General features: G+C 39.5%; 1 protein-coding gene across 12 annotated transcripts in view; it reads left to right on the top strand.

The window, feature by feature from the left end:
- MLIP (muscular LMNA interacting protein) overlaps positions 1–17,589 on the top strand; it is a 193,834-nt gene that overhangs the window by 70,733 nt on the left and 105,512 nt on the right. For 9 of the 12 annotated variants that reach the window (XM_072142276.1, XM_072142274.1, XM_072142272.1 and 6 more), the window contains 3 exons: positions 11,509–11,652; positions 13,270–13,326; positions 17,049–17,432. In XM_072142276.1, the coding sequence (XP_071998377.1) occupies positions 11,509–11,652; positions 13,270–13,326; positions 17,049–17,432 (585 nt within the window). The remainder of the gene's footprint in view (positions 1–11,508; positions 11,653–13,269; positions 13,327–17,048; positions 17,433–17,589) is intronic. The other 3 variants (XM_072142277.1, XM_072142278.1, XM_072142270.1) reach the window with 2 other exon arrangements.

Raw genomic sequence — 17,589 nt, 5'->3', positions numbered from 1 at the left:
TGCCTTCCTGTGCTATTCTCCTGCCGTCACTCCGGATACAGACTGTCTCCTGTATTACTACCTTGGCAGCCACCGAGGGTTAGTCGCACCTGTGGAATGACCTGGTGGTATCCCGCCACAGCAAGCCCATCCCTCTGGTGAACACCGGGTGCCACTTAGACTCCGGTCCCTGGTCGGCTAGTACCATCTCCCGCAGTGGTCCAGAGGGTCCACAGACTCCCAGTCCTGACAGTAACATCCGGCCATGGACCACGCCAAGGAGCCACGTCAGGTGATGGCTGAACTTTCCAGTGTTGTCATCGGCGGTCGCAGCAGATTGCTGCCCGAGGAGAACTTTTAGGCCAAATCGCTTCCACTCTTCAACAGCTGCTTGACTCCCGGCCTTAGCATCAAGCCCCAGTGACTACACCTGCAGCAGTTCCAGCTACTACCCCTGCTACTTTGCCTGTCATCCTGGCTTTTCCACTGGCACCAGATTCTAGGCCGAGAATGGGTCATGGAACCAGCTAAAGAGTTGCGGCACGAGCAACCTCTAGTCCAACCTCCATGTCTGCCTTGGTTGGCTCCGGTCTTCCAAAAGCCATTCCAGCCTCCAGTCGCTCAGTCTGCTGGTGAGCCTATGCAGGTTAACAGAGCTCAACTTACGCCTGGGGAACGATCCAGACGTTTCCAAGAAAACCTCTGCCTGTACTGTGCCAGTCACAAGCTCCTCATTGGGACTTGTGTCCAGTGTGTCCCCAACATCTGGGAAACACCAGCACTTTGGGATTCTGGGAGAAGCGTCCCTAAGTGGGAATTCAGCTTCTCCACGTCTGACTATTCCGGTGCTCCTCAGTGTCAGCACCGGTGTTCCCATGCACGTCTTGGCATTTCTGGATTCCGGTTCTGCGGGGAACTTTGTGGATGCCGCTCTCATCTCCCGACATCACATTCCGGTGGCCCCCCTCAAGTCTCCCCTCGGACAGCTTGTCTCCGATCATCCGGTCTGGTACCACACTGAACCTATCCGAATTCAGGTTGGAGCACTACATCAAGAAAACTTGCTCTTCTATGTCCTGCCTCGCTCCACATCAGCTCTTCTTCTGGGTCATCCTTGGCTCCAGCTCCATGCACCGGTTCTCAATTGGAAGATTGGTGAGATCCTGCGTTGCAGTGGCACCACTTCCGGACTTGTCCTCTACTGTGTCTTCCAAGACTCTGGAGGGTCTGCCAGCTTGTTACAGGGACTTTTCTGATGTCTTTTCTAAGAAATAAGCGGAGACCTTGCCACCACATCGTCCCTATTATTGCCCTGTGGATCTCCTGCCGGGGACCACTCCTCCCAGAGGTCGTGTCTATCCATTTTCGGTTCCAGAGACGGCTGCGATGTCTGTTAAAAACCGCTACCCTCTGTCGTTGATTACGGAACTTTTTGATCATCTACGCGGTTCCAGGGTGTTCTCCAAGCTGGATCTTTGGGGTGCTTACAATCTCAGCCGGATCCGCAAAGGTGACAAGTGGAAGACGGCATTTAATACCCGTGATGGGCATTTTGAATATTTAGTAATGCCTTTTGGACTTTGTAATGCCCCTGCCGTCTTTCAAGAATTTGTTAACAACATTTTCCGGGATCTTCTCTATAGGTGTGTCGTGGTCTACCTGTACGACATCTTGGTATACTCTACAGATCTTGAATCCCACCAGACACATGTACGTCAAGTATTTGGTCGACTTCGTGCCATTCATCTGTATGCCAAACTGGCGAAATGCCAGTTTCACAAGCACAGTCTTCCATTCCTCGGTTACATAATTTCCGACAGAGGCCTTCAGATGGATCCCGCAAAACTGCCTGCTGTTCTTCAAAGGCCACACCCAGAAGGCCTCCAAGCCATACATAGATTTGTGGGGTTTGCGAATAATTATCGACAGTTCATTCCCCATTTCTCCACTGTTGTGTCTCCCATCGTGGCACTCCCTAAGAAGGGTGCGAATCCACGTGCCTGGTCTCCTACAGCTGAAGAGGCCTTCTCCAAGTTGAAGTCCGCATTTGCCTTAGCTCCAGTCCTCTTTAGACCTGATACAAACAAGCCTTTTCATCTTGAGGTGGATGCTTCCTCCGTAGGAGCTGGAGCAGTGCTCTCCTAGAGAGGGCCTAAGGGCCGAACTTCCACATGCGGCTTCTTTTCCAAGACCTTTTCCCCAGCTGAAAGAAATTATTCTATTGGAGACATAGAGCTAATGGCCATCAAGCTTTCACTAGAAGAATGGCGGTATCTTCTGGAAGGTGCTCTCCTTCTCGTGAGTGTGTACACTGACCACAAAAACTTGTTATACCTCCAGACAGCCCAGTGCCTGAATCCCAGGCAAGCCCAGTGGTCTCTGTTCTTTTCCCGTTTTGACCTGCTGATCCATTTCCGTCCGGCTGACAAGAATGTCAAGGCTGATGCCCTGTCCCGGGCTTCGGATGTTGTCGGAGAAGAACCTCCTCGACACAATTTCTCTGGACCAGCTTGTTGTTGAAGCTCCAGTGGATCTTTGGCAGCTACCTCCCGGCAAGACGTATGTTAGACCTGCTCTCCGGTGTAGGATTTTATCTTGTGATCCAAACAAAACAAGAAAAAGGTGGGATGCTTACACAAGCCTAGACAGAAATAACAAAAAATCCCATTCATTCTACGACAACATGGTATTGTATATGTTGGGCATGTAGTAATCAATGCATCAGAGCTTTGTTACATTGTTCAAATTGCACTTTTCTTGCATCATTTTTTGCACTTTAGCTCTATATGGTTATTCATATTCTGGTCCTTATGTTTACTGTAGTTCTACTATTGGCAGACTGTAGTAGGGGGTTTCTAGGGCAACTTGGCCCTTGGAAGCTTTGTACACCCCTCTGGTGTACTTTTTAAGTGTTTTTATATTTATTGTTGTCCCGTCTTGATTGTGTTTAAAATTGTTACTTAGCCAATAAACATTTTCTGTCTAGCCTGTGTACGCATCCCACCTTTTTCTTGTTTTGTTTGGATTGTATAGCTATTGGGGTGCGTTGGCTTACATACATTCGTATACCTTGGTAGTCCCTGTCCTACACAATTTCGGTCTGGATTTTATCTTGTGGACATTTTTCTCGTGTGGCTGGGCACCCTGGGGTGCAACGCACTGTGGCCCTCATCTTCCGCTATCTTTGGTGACCAGACCTGGTCAAAGATGTATGGGAGTTTGTGGGATCCTTCTCCTCCTTTGCCCGCAATAAAGCCTCCATCTCAAACCAGCTGGACTGTTACTGCCGTTGCCGATACCCAGTTGCCCGTGGTCCTACGTGGCAATGGACTTTGTCACCGATCTGCCCGTCTCCTCATGCAGTACTGTCATCTGGGTGGTGATGGACCGTTTTTCATAGATGTCCCATTTTGTTCCCATTCCAGGTCTTCCATCTTCTCCTTTGCTTGCTAGTCTTTTCTTCAGACACATCTTCCGGTTGCATGGTCTTCGATCGAGGAGTCCAGTTTGTATCAAAATTCTGGCACTCCTTATTTAATCAACTGCAGGTCAACCTTGACTTTTCCTCTGCCTACCACCCGCAGTCTAAAGGTGAAGTGGAGAGGGTGAACCAGACTTTAAGCTGCTACCTCCATCACTTTGTCTCAGCCCATCAGGAAAACTGGGCTGACCTGCTACGTTGGGCTGAGTTCTCCTACAATTCCCTGGCCGCGGAGTCTACCGGCTCGGCTCCGTTCTTTGTGGTCTATGGACGTATTCCTCGCCCGCCTCTCTCATTGTTTACTCCCTCTGATGTTCCTGCGGTAGAGGATTTGTTGCAGGACCATAATTCTATTTGGGACCAGACTCGCCAGTCTCTTCTATGATCTACAGACCAAGATCCAAGATCCAGGCTGATAAGAAACGTCAAGTTCCTCCTGTCTTTTCTCCTGGCGACAAAGTATGGTTATCCTTCAAATACATCCGGCTTAAGATACCCGTGGGCTCTGGGTGCCACTTAGACTCCGTTCCCAGGTCGCCTGGTACCATCTCCCGCGGTGGTCCATAGGGTCCACATACTCCCAGTCTTGATAGTTTGTTTGGCAATTCTACCACATTTAGAATTTGTTTCCAGCATCCCTGTAGAATGAACAAAATATAAAATGGTGCGACTAGAAACTACAATTTGCCCGGCAGACAACAGGCTGGAGAATTAAAAAAGGATATGGCTTTGCTACGTTTATTAAAAATCAGACTACAATGTAGAGATTTAGACATTAGCGGGTACAGAGCGGGAAGGAGTTAAGGGGTTGACACTCACTGCTCAGAGTTGTGTAAACAAGCTGGAGAGGGAGTCCTTCTTCAGCCTGGTGTACACATCAGGCTTAACATAGGAGAAGTAAAGCAGTTGCTAAGTGACACTTTGCAGCCTGTTTCTTTACAAAGTAAGCATAATTTCCTAATGAAGTAAGATAATAAAGTGCTCACAACATTCCCCCCTCCACAATATTAACCCTTCAAGGACTAAGACTATTTTGACCTTATAGATACAGACAGATTTTTCAAATCTGACATGTGCCAATTTAAATTGTAATAACTTTGGAACATTTAAATATGCCAAGTTGATTTTGAGATTGTTTTTTGTGACACATTGCACTTCTTGTTAGTTAAGTGCAAAAATGTGTAAATAAATGCTCTTTTTTTAAACTTGGAACTCTTATAATTTTTGAACAAGTAGTCATACCAAAAAAATAACTTAATAAATAAAATTTACAATAATTCTGCTTTATGTTGGCAACATTTTTTAAAATTTGCTTGTATCTATAGAAGGGTAGAAGGCTTATAAAAATTCCAAATTCATTTTTCAAGTGATTTTAATGGACCTAAACAACAGAAAACATTTAAAAAAAACTATACCCCTTAAATTATTCAAAATTTCTTTTAGGAGTTCTATTAACCCTTTAGGTTTGCTTCAAAGTTAATCAAAATGGAGAAGAGAACACAGAGGGGAGATGGAAGCAGCTGGGCAATTAAGGGGTTATATATATGTGGTGTGGTGTGATTTATGGTGTGAAGAGTCACTGTAGGCATCTGATCTTTTTTCTCCGTGAAGAAGAATGAGGAGAATGGATATTGATACTTGAAGCTCATTCTGGGAAAGCCTTCTTTCTGCTGTGATTTGTTCAGCTGTACTAAATTACCTATCACAGCGATCATTTGAGGGGGGACTTCTGTTCCTCCCCTGACATGTTTTTCAGAGGCTTGGCTCTCAGAAACCACAGGATCTTTGTTCCTGTTACCCTGCGTTTTGTACACCACAGGGGTACACCACAGGGATGCCCTCTGTCTCCATTGCTGTTTGCTATTTTTATTGAACTTTACACTATGAGCATTCGAGAATCAAATGAAATTGAGGATTGTGGTTCTGGAGGCACAGGAGATAAAATTTTCCTTTATGTTGTTGATATCCTTCTTTACCTTAAAAATGTAGTGAATAATATAATAATTTTAAAGTAGACTAGAAATAACTGCAATAAGTCCATCTTATGTAAAAAAAATTAAACCCTCACCTTTTTAAATGTTATGATGTGGATCCTCTGATTCCCAGTCCCTCTGTTCTACAGTTATCAGCTTATACTGTACACTGGTAGTTTGGGACGCTTTTGCTCTCAGCTTGTGGAGCTGTCTCAGGTTAAAAAGAACAATAAGATCATAAATTCCCCAAATATTCAGTTTAATTCAGGTGTGCATTATTTAGCATGATTATTTCAAGTAAATGATATAGCTTTAATGAAGTTAGCATTGCCAGACTATACACATATCCCAGTTCACACCGTAAATATCAGTGTCTAGATCTTCAGCTCACTTCATTAGGTTTATTCCAATATATGCAGCTGGTACGTCTGTCAATTACCTTCACAGTACAGTCCATAAATATGTGCTATATAATAACCTAAATGAGTTGATGCAAGCATAGAATATCCTATTTTTCAGTAAGTTAATCTCCTCAGTGAATGTAGCTCTAGTCAGTGATGATTTACTGAGAGACCTCAGCTGAATTGTTCCCTGGGGGATGATGTGCAATGCGGAACTATAAGCAGATTGTGAATGTACAGTTTTTTTTTCTTAATGCATTTTATCATACACCCCTCTCTTTCCTGAATCACTTAAAAGGTTTCATTGTTTTCTAAAGTTAATTATTTATCAGATGCACAAAGTATCTTGGATAGCTACAATGCTGCAAATAAATGTTTGCAAAGTATTTCTTAGCCTCTTTGTTGTGAGTGTATTGTATAGATAATATTACTTGTGCTGATACCATGTGAATATAATATTTCAAACATTGAATATATGAATTTTTGACCTCCCTACTCACTTTCATTTTAGACATTTAACAAGGGGTGTAACTACAGGGATAGGAGTCATAGCAGCTGCTGCGAGGCCCACAGTACCAGGGGGCCCGGCCACACAAACTGCCATACTAAAGCATTATTTACATGTTATACTGCACATTGTACAGCATAATATGTATATAAGATGTGTACTGTGAACATCTTCCACAGTACACAGTAGTGATGGCAATTAAGATAAGAAATGTTAGGTGAGGGAACAGCACAACGGCAGGACTAGGAATCTCTAATTTCTACATTCTGCTGTTTATTACCCCCTATGTGGTCTGGGGTACATAAAGTTATATCTATCACCTCTGACACCTCCCAGGGATAAGAAGACTGCCTGACTGTGAGTATATACATGTGTGTATGAGTGCATAATTGTGTATATGTGATGTTTGTATGCCATATGTATGTATATGGTTGAACGTGTGTATATACTTTATGTATGTATTTATGTGCTGCAATGGTTTATATGCTGTTTGTGTCTGTGCATATGCTACATGTATGTATATGGTACTTTATGTATATATCGTGAATATATACTGTATTTATGTATGTATATACTGTTTACATGTGTATATACTCTATTGCAGTTTGCATGTGGAGTGTGTAGAGGACGTCCGATTCATCAATACTGGTGCAGGGTGAATCTTGCGCTCCTTTACTGCTCTGCGTAGACACTTTATAAATACACATAAATACATATAAATGTGCAAGCATTTTGCATGTTCTTTTCAGAAAACTGGCGCAAATGCTTTAATAAATGTGGGCTTGTGTGTATATAAATGTGAATATGAGTGTTTAAATTTGTATGATTGTATAAACACGCGTGAGAAATATGTATATATTTCAAGGGTAAGACAGCCCATGCAGATGTCTTCTATGGGGCCCTGCCTCTCTTAGTCAAGCTACTCCATTTAACTACGTAAAAAAAAAAATCTGGGATTTTCCGTAACTACTTTGTAGATTACTGATGCTGCATTAGTGTTGCAGCATCTCATCTTACTGTCAGAGACTGGAGCAGCAGCTCCCATATTAATTGAAAGGGAACCTGTCACCCGGGACCTCATTTTCACTACAGACAGGTTACAGAAGCCCATTATAGCTGCATTGCAAATATGCCTTTCTGCTATCTCTAAGCATTTGCTTTACAATGTTATTGTGTCTTATAACTTACCTGGCATCCTGACAGAATCCTCTGTGTATTCCCAAGGGTTGGGCTTTGGCTTGGATGCATTTCAAAAAGCAATATGTGACTTGTGCTACAGACTGCTCAGCTCTTGGCCCCCACCTTTTTCTCCTGTACAGCTACTCCCTCCTGCTCCTTCAAAGAGCTCACAGCCGGGAGAGCTGACATCAGTGGGGGGCGTGGGAGCTGTACAGGAGCACAAAGGTCGGGGCCAAAAGCTGAGCAGTCTGTAGCACAAAAATGTTAACCTTTTGATCGCCACTGGCAAAGATACCAGGCGCATTAACGAGCCAGCAGCATGTGGGCATTGCCATCTTGGCTCGGAACATTGCTCCTAGTGACGTCATCAGGGAGCGGCGATATGTCTCTAAGACAGTGTCGGGTCACACAAAGACCTGAGGCTGTCATGTTTTAGGCAATCTTTTACAATGTGCAATTTGCACATTGTAATAGATCATGTGCAAAATCCCAATATACTGCCATACTGTAATTTGGCATATATGGCAGTATCAGACAACCTAGGGTTAAAGTACCCTAGGGGGGGTCTGAAAAATAGTAAAAAAAATAATTAAAAAAGTAAAAAAAATAAATTAAATAAAAAACCCTAAAAATTCAAATCACCCCCTTTCCCTAGAAGTGTAATATAAATAAATAGTAAAAGTCATAAACATGTTATGTTTCACCACATCCCAAAATGTCAGATCTATCAAAATATAATAATAAGTTTTCCCGACTTTTAACTCTGTAACGGAAAATAGCACCCAAAGTCGAAAATGCTACTTTTTTGACATTTTGGCAAATATAAGAAATTCAATAAAAAGCGATCAAAGGCCATGCAGTCCTCACAATGGTAGCATTGAAAACATCATTAAAAGTTGCAAAAAATCATACCACCCACGGCTCCGAACACCAAAGTATGGAAAAGGTATTAGAGCCAGAAGATAGCAAAATGAAGTATCTTTTTTTGTACAGGAGGTTTTAATTTTTATAAATGTATGAAAACATCATACATGTTGCACATTGGACAGATAATAAAAGATTATTGAAAGCTATTTGGTGAGTGCCGCTTTTCCTTACCCCTCATCTTGATGTGGACTGCCTATGTTACCGGCGTTCCGCCTGAAGCTTTTATTCAACTACAGCTGTGTTCCCCTTCCACCCTGTGTCTCTTTGGTCCTGTTTGGTTGGTAGTACCAATACACTCTCTTCCAGAGGTACAGTAAGCCTGCTTAAAATCTTATAAAAGCCATATTATATCTTAGCACAAGTTTTAATGAGCTGTACAATGTATATGTGAACGTCTTACTCATATGATGAATATAAAAATAATACAAAATATTTATTTATCTGCAGTGCTTTACAGATCATGGGGTATATATACAAACAAGATAAGATCTCATAAAGTAAAAATATAGTCATGTGAAACAAGAACAAGAGTGAGGGCACTGATTGCAAGAGCTTACAATCTATTTGGAGGAGGGGGGGCACTGGAGGTATAATTGCTTGCATAATGGTCCATCCATTCTTTATAAGAATGAATAAATTAACCCATCATCAGCATATTATATAAAGAATTTTAGGTGAATAGGGCTGCAGAAAAGGTTACAGATTGGTAACTAGTGTTTGCAGGATAACATAAAGGAGGAGTGTTTAGGGTTGGGTAGGGAAAATAAAGTTGAAGTTTCATGTAGTTAGGCCTGCCTGAAGAGATGGGTTTTAAGATCATGTTTAACCCCTTCCCGACATGTGACATAATAGTCACACGTCGAGTGCGGGTGCATGGACAGGGCTGACAGCTGAGCCCTCTCCATAGCCGGTAAGTCTTTACTACATATTGCAGCAAACACTTACTGGTAACATCCGCAATCAGTGCTAGCAACATCCGTCGCTGACAGCAGAGCTTTGTGGATGAGGATGTTTAGCTTAAAGAGGTCCATTCACCACCAGACACATGATGAGATAAACTGTTGAAGCAGACAAGGTCTTCCATACAGGAGATCAAGTCATGTGATGTAGTTGAATAACATCGAGATGAGGAATAACGGAGCTCAACTGGCCAGTGTAGAACTTCCCAATTGTTCATGGGTCAAACCTCTTTATTTATACATGTTCAAGCATGGTGTAATGTCTTTACTATTAGCACGATTGATTATCATTTGAACAATAGCTTATGATTGGCTATTAAAATAACACCTCTGATTGGTTACTACAATAGTCTGATATATACTTGATAGGTTACTGATCAGCTCATAATGCATACTTTACATAATGTATGTTTGCTATTTTGTTATTTCTGACAGGTGCACAACTTATCTAATCTTGACAAATGGCTACTAACTGGTGAAGTTTCAAAGAGTCAGCGAGTTTAACAGGCAAATAGGCACCACTTTGTTAGAAACACATCCAGAGAAATAGTCTTTATCCAGCATCTTCTAGTGGTATCTTGGGAGGGAAGCTGAAATCTCCTTCATCAGAATATACCATTTTGTAAGGGTGGCTACACAGATTTGAGGTCGTATTGAATTTTCTTTCTAGCCCCCACGTTTGCCAAGATATCAGTCGCAGTATCTGACCATTATAATCTTCTCTACTGTCAGAGGTTTTTTACTGATATTTCGGCAACTGTGCAGGCTAGAAAGAAATGTTGAAATGCCCCTGTTAGATGTGGTATAAGTTTCTCTGTAAACTGGGAAGAAATGGGCAACCAGTTGTGTGACACAGACTGGTTGCATGCATGTAAGGTCTAAACCAAATGACAAGGCTGAATGACAATGGCTGCTGCATTAGGAATAGATTGTATATGGGAAATTTAAGTAAGTGAAAGACAGACAGGCATTACAGAAGTTGAGATGAGAATGAATCATAGCAATAATAGAAGCTTTAGAGTTTGTAATTGTAAGAAGTGGGCACATTCTGGAATGTTTCTGAGGTGCACCTAGCACGAGGGTGCAAATGATTGTATGTACGGTGCAAAGAAGAGTTCAGGGTCCGGCACAACCCCAAGACAGAGGGCTTGTTTCCTTCGGGTTATGGTAGAAAGTGGATATGATTTTAGAGACAGATATACTTCACTTGAATCATACAGTAGAGAAACTTTTTAAAGTGACCACACTTCCAGAGCAGTGCACTGGGCACCAGATTAATGAAGACTGTGTGCCAGTATTCATCCGCACCCTCTGTCACTACACATGCAAATGACACATAGTACAGACTGCACTAGTTTTGACAAATGTGGGTCAATATCATATAATAGGTTGCTTCCTGACTTCACCTTCATCCATCATGTTTAGTATTATGTAACAATATTAGCTATGCTTTTTTAGTTCACATATTATTTTCACTTCTTAGAAACACAATATTACTTTCATTAATTCCCATACCAAGAACTATGTTATTGCTATTTAAGGTTTCTGAGTATCATAAATAAAATGAAAATGTATTCATTTGCCCTAAAGCCAGAGTCTCAAGATTTAGTGTTTCCACAATAAACAAATCAATAATAAACATGCTGTTATTACAATCATTGTCAGAAGAGGTCTGTAATGTTTCTGAGTGGATGACATCTAGTAATGTATAAAATTGCACTGTATATGGTTGTGAACTTTTAAAGGTTTTATTAATCAGTGACACATTCTGTCAAAAATAATGATCATGAAAAAACATCAGATTATGGAAACCTCAAAACCTCTTAACATTTCTCCTAATATGGTAGTCACAAATGAATGAAGGGTTATTGACCAAGTATCATCACTTATTACTTTGTAGTTTCTAAATCACTGTTTAATGCCTCTGGGTGTCAATGGAGCACAACAATCTGCTGATTGGCAAATGTCACATATACATAATGTGACTTATTTTGACATTTACAACTAATTAGTCAGAGAGAATGATATTAAACAGTATCTTGTGAAACTAAATATGCTATAATCTAATGATATAAGACAAAAATTCTCTTTACGTTGCTAGGTTTCTCCCACTGATGGTGGAACAATCCCTGTGAATTTTACATTTGTTCCGTCTATAGGAATGCTTCCTTCAGAAGTGTTGTTGGCAAAAGAATCAAATTATCACCCTAAAGTTGTGGGCCCCAAAGGAATATTGCTGCAAAAGGTATTGCTCCATAAAAATACAAACATAAGTACCATAGATGTATTGTTTGTTGTGACATTCACCAAAGTAATAGTAGAAACTTTGTTATCTGTGAAGCTATCTCAGAATTACTTTATATCTATGCAAATCCTGTAGATTCTATATTTCAAAACTTGATTTGCTGAAATATATACTGATGGAATGCGATAAATTGCTTGAGTGTTCTTTTGTGTGGCTTTGGGGCTAAAAAGTAGTCCTGTTTTGAGCTGATTAGCATTGCTAATTAGGCAATGGCATAGTTGATTGAAGACTGGCAGATTTTTTACTGCCTTTAAACCAACCATTAGTACATGTGTATATTGCCTATGCTTGAAAGGATATTTTAAACATTTACAGCAATTGTTAAGAGTGTTTTTATCCTTACTAACCAAGCTTTAAAGGATGTTTAGGACTAGACTCTAGGAAGGGTGTTTATGCATTTAGTATCTTCACCCTTACCTGGATGTAACTGCCAGATGTGCAGTAATTTGAGCATACATGGGTATACAATTATATCCCGATGATCACATGTGCACAGAAACGTATCCCCTAAAGTCACAGTGAGAAACCAATCAAGCTTCTGCAGTTAAGATTGTTGATTTTCAGGACACCAATCAACCACAGACTTACTAAAGAAAACAAATGTTGCAAAATAACATAAACATCACATCTTAACCCTTCAATATTAGTCATTATATACTGAAGGTGTCAACACTACATTTTAGCAGTAGATGGCAGAAAAGGGTTACATGTCAAACCCAGCCTTAAAGAGAAAGGGAGTTTAAAGGTTGTATTGGAAAGCTGGCCAAATTCTTTTGCAGAAAACCAGGATTTTAAATTTAGTGGTTACCAATCCACCAGGGCATTACAATAGCAGCTTGTATGCCTGGATTCAGATATACAGTGATAAATACGAGCCATGATAACGCCACCCATTGAGTATATCAAATCATTATCTAGCAATCTGATGGTCATGTTGTACCATTCCGTATTGAGACATGAATAAGCTGCATAAAGTGAAATACAGTTTAAAGAAAACCTGCAAAGGAGCAAAAATAAAGTATCTTTTCCATAAAATGGGGCTTAAAAATTATTAAAAAAAAAGAAGCAGAGCAAAGAATGCAATTTCAAAAACTTAGAAATTAAAATAAATTGTTATTTAAAGTGTGTATTCTATTGAGTTCAAAAAGGGCAAATTATACAGTAATACCTTAAAAAATAATAAGAATATTTAAAATGTTTTTATATTTTGTGTTGGCCATGGATTGCCAGAATTTATTGCAAAGGATTACATTGACTTAATATTCGCCATGAAGATACTACATGTATTTGCACCTGTTTAGACCCCCCCCCCCCTTAATAGTTCTCAATTAGAGTGCGGCTTATGTTGTGACAATCAATATGAGCTGAGCATGCAGGCATACAGGCTCACCTCTCAGCAGAAGTCATACATTAAACATGTAAATGTATTGACTTTGATGGAAGGTCTTGCTGATTGCATACTATAGATAGATGTGTCAATATGGAGAATACATTTTTTATTTGTATTTAGTGTTGCATAAAACACTAAACTAATGCAACCAATGCTTTCCACATTAGGGGATCCTGAAACAGACAGAATGTGGGGCTTTTGAAGAGTTGGTGGAAAATGACATAGTAAGTCACAGTACATGTTTAACTTTTTGTATCAGTAATAAGCTGTGTACTGGTGACTAAAGCTCTATGGTGAAATAGTAAGCTAACTGTTATCAGCAGCAGAAAGCCTGCTTCTGTTTTGAGCCAAGTTCACACTTGTGTTTGTCAGGTTCTGCTGAAATTCCCAGCATAATTATGGGAATAAATTATGTCTTTTTTCTGATATTAATAAAAGAAGCATTACGTTTCCATATGTTGATGTCTTTAGGGTACAGAAAACCCTTTTTTAAATTCTATTTTTAGCTTCTTTTACAATTTCCTAAAATTGAGAGTGCAACAAAAAGCCCCAGTGCAGGTGAGAACTGGATACTCAGCCTACTTTCTTGGCTACGCTACCTCCTTCTACTTTTATAAATGACAGCCTATTGGAACTTAAAGGAACACTCCATTCAATGCCGATTTGTTGAATAATACCTTGTGTGCCCTGTGTACCTTGAGGGAGGAGCGTGAGTCTAAGTTCTAGCAAGGTTCTAGGAATACAATAAAAATTAGTCTTGCTCCTTCCTTCCGGCCCTGCACCATGTATTATTCTATGAATTAACTGGAGTGTTCCTTTAAGAATCGTTTGATCAGGAGTCAGATGGCAGTGAGAGACGATATGTGGAAAAAAATGTCACATAGATATGTAATCATTTACAAAAAAATAGGATGGTTACTCTTTAAAACATCCCTTATGTACGATAAATAACACACAAGCCTGAGAATGCATGATTATATGCTTGTCTTTAGTAGCAAATGAAAAACACAAACAGTATCCTGGGAGAGAGGACCAAAATGTCTTAGGTTATCACTGTGACACATGATTTGAGAAAAGATTTAAAACATCAGAGGCAGGGAAATGGATTGGTCTCAGTACACATCTCATGACAGAGAAACTTAACACTAATTTACTACAATTCAATCAATCAATCTGTTTGCAGATTATAAAAATATTTCATTCATAGTTGTATAGATCATATATAGATTGTATAGTAGTAGAGCAAGGATTTGTTGTATTGTGACTACTATATACTATGCTATATGTTCTCTATAGTTACATACACTTAAACATAGCAGTTTCAAAGGCATCACTGCTTTAGTCTACCTGCACACTACGAGTGCAGTATAATTGGATGCAAACAACAGTTCAGCCAATAAAAAAATGAAAATCACTGCCCCAGCCACAAACTAAGGTGGGAATTAGACCTTCTCTATCTTTTGTGGCATGGGCATTTGGCTTGTGCAGGAGCCGTGTAATCCACAGCCATGTGCATGAGTTCATAGAAGTAAATGGGACAGTGTACTAGTTGTTAAAACAACGGACAGCACATGTCCCAAATTCATATTGGTCTGCATGAGCTTTTTATTTTCTTTAACCCCTTCCCGACATTTGACGAAATAATACTGCATTTGCCGGGGCCAGAATCTGCGGGTGTCGGCTATATATTATAGCCGACACCCGCCTCTAACACCCACGATCGGAGATTTCCCCGATCACGGGTGTTAACCCCTAACACGCCGTGGTCGCGCTGACTGCAGCGTGTTAGGGGCATTTCACAAGAATCGGACCCCCGCGGCACTTACCGGCACTGGACTGCCAGTGCCCAGGGCTGCGTGATCCTCTTCTGGCAGGACCCGGCTGTAGCACACTGAGCATGCGCAGCAGCTCTGTATTACACTGTGTAAGGTGAAGAATAACTTGAACAAGCGATCAGTGGATCAGTGGAGCTAACCTATAAAAGTAAATAAATACAGTTAAAAACATGAAATAAAAACATTTTTTATTAAAAAGAATTAATTCAATAAAGTTAAAGTCCCCTAAACACAAATATTCCCTATACACATGCAATAAAGTGAAAAAAACACAAAATCGCCAAAACCCCCCACATATTTGGTATCGCCGCATCCATAACAATCCGTACAATAACTCAGAAACATTATTGGGCCCTCTCGGTGAATGATGTTAAAACAAAACACGAAAAACTCGTCAAAAATGTACATTTTTCATAAAATGTCTTCACAAAAATGTTCTAAAAAGTTATCAAAAAAGTTATCTGCGCCAAAATGGTACCACTTGAAATGACAACTCAACACATAAAAAATAAGCCCTAAACTAAGCCCTAAAATTGTAAACATAAATGAAAAACTATATAAATAAAGTATCACCGTAATCGTAGTGATCTGTAGAATAAAGATAATATAGTATTTTTAGTGTATGGTGTACAAACCTCAAAAAATACAAAAAGAAATGAAACCAAAATTGACAATTTTCTTTTCACCCATACATTCAAGAGTTAATAAAATCTCATCAATAAGCTAATGACCCACTAAAATGAAATATTTGTAAAGTGCATCTCATGTCGAAAAAAAAATGTCCAAATTGCCAAAAAAATAAAGATTGTATAGCCAATAAAAAGTGACAATGAATAATCTACTCTGAATGGCGCAGCTTCCCTTCGATGCCCTGGCGTGTGCCCATACAGCAGGTTACCACCACATATGGGGTATTGTTATACGCGGGAGGGATTGGGTGTCAAACTTTGTGGAGCGTCAAAGTTATAACCATTTACAGTGACACAGGGCAGATTTGAAAAAATGGGCCATGTCAGGAAGGTGAAAAGTGGCTTCGGTGTTAAGGGGTTAATATTGCATGTTTCAGACCATGCTAGAAATACTGCAACAGAAAAAAATACTATAACTCTACCAAAGAAAATACATAATTTCATATTTCTTTTTACATTATTACAGAAATAAATACTTTACATCACTAACTTAGCATTGCACATTGCAATTCAAGATCCATATGGCAACTTTATTATTGGATTTATGATTTTCAATATAATACTTCACTATAATCCATTAATAAGTCATTTTGTAATTAATAGAGTCTGTACATTGTAAATTTCTTGTTGCTCTATGCTCCCTGTAATTTCTCACGATGGCAACAGGAAATAAAAATGAATATTACCGTTTTTACACCCTTCTTTTGTATTGTAGGTGGTTACAATTGCTTACAGATCAGCTGAGTAGAAAAAAAGTAATCGAGAAAAGCAATTTTATTTTTGCTGCTCATCTTCTTTAACTTGAATTGGTGATCTGGAATACAACACATAGGGGGTCATTTATATTTGGTCTGGACATTTGTGCATGTATTTTTTTTTCTTTGTTTTGTCTGAATTTTATACTAGTTTATTTTATCTTAGAGGGTGATATACCAGGCTGTGGGGTTATTTTGCAATTTTTTTCTTTGCCTGCTCAGGAATGGAGTTTATTTGCACAGTTATGACTTTCTTCTGAAGTTTCCACCAAAATTACAACTGCTGCATACCTCCACATCTAGATTCTAATGCTATAACAGGTGCAGCACTGCAAATCTCTGGCACAGCAAATTTTTTGAGCAAACATGTAAATGTACCGATAAAATAATCACAAATCTAAGAGAAAAAAATGCCTAAGATAAATGACCCCCGTTGACTATAGAGAGAAGTAGATATGCATGGATGAAAACATTTTTAGCAAAAAAAAAAATTATATAAATATTTCATTAAAATTACTCCAAGCAAAGTAAAAAAAAGTATTAAAAATACTATTTGAAAAATTCCAAGAACATTGTGAAAAAAATGAAAGTATATTTTGTAGCATTTGCATTATTCCATATTGAACAGTAAGTTTTGTCGTTTTTTTTTCTATACATTTCTTCGTAGCCTGAAAATGTCCCTGAAAAATTATTACAGGAAAAGATGTATGAATCACCTCAGACTATTTTGAAAACGGTTCACAAGGCAGCATCTAAGGACAGATTTCTACAGAAACAATTTGCTTCAAACGATCTGGAGGACATAAAACATAATGACCTTTTCATAGCAGAATTTGTTGTTTTGATGGACTCAGATGACGAGGAAGATGTAAAAATTGCCAAAACATCTCAGTCTCTGTCCTTTGAGGAAACTAAATATGGATTCGGAGAAAAACTAAAACAATCAACAGCACAGCATCCAAGAGAAACTGTAGAAGACATAAAGGTTAAAGAGACCTATATTCCTAGATCACAAAAAGACTGCTGCAATGTGGGTAACCTGGAGCTGCAGGTATGTTTCACCTCCTATTCATATCAATACATTATACCATCTGTTTAGCTGTTTCTGTATTATGATTGAAAACAAAATCAAAGGCTAAAAAATCTATTGGTTAAATATGCACTGCTTGTTCCTATCCAAATGAACTTACCAGTATGTTCTCTTAAGG

Source organism: Engystomops pustulosus, chromosome 3 (assembly GCF_040894005.1).
Source record: "Engystomops pustulosus chromosome 3, aEngPut4.maternal, whole genome shotgun sequence".
Lineage (NCBI taxonomy): Eukaryota > Metazoa > Chordata > Amphibia > Anura > Leptodactylidae > Engystomops > Engystomops pustulosus.
Note: the sequence above shows the minus strand (reverse complement) of the source record. Positions and strands in the feature narration are given on the sequence as shown.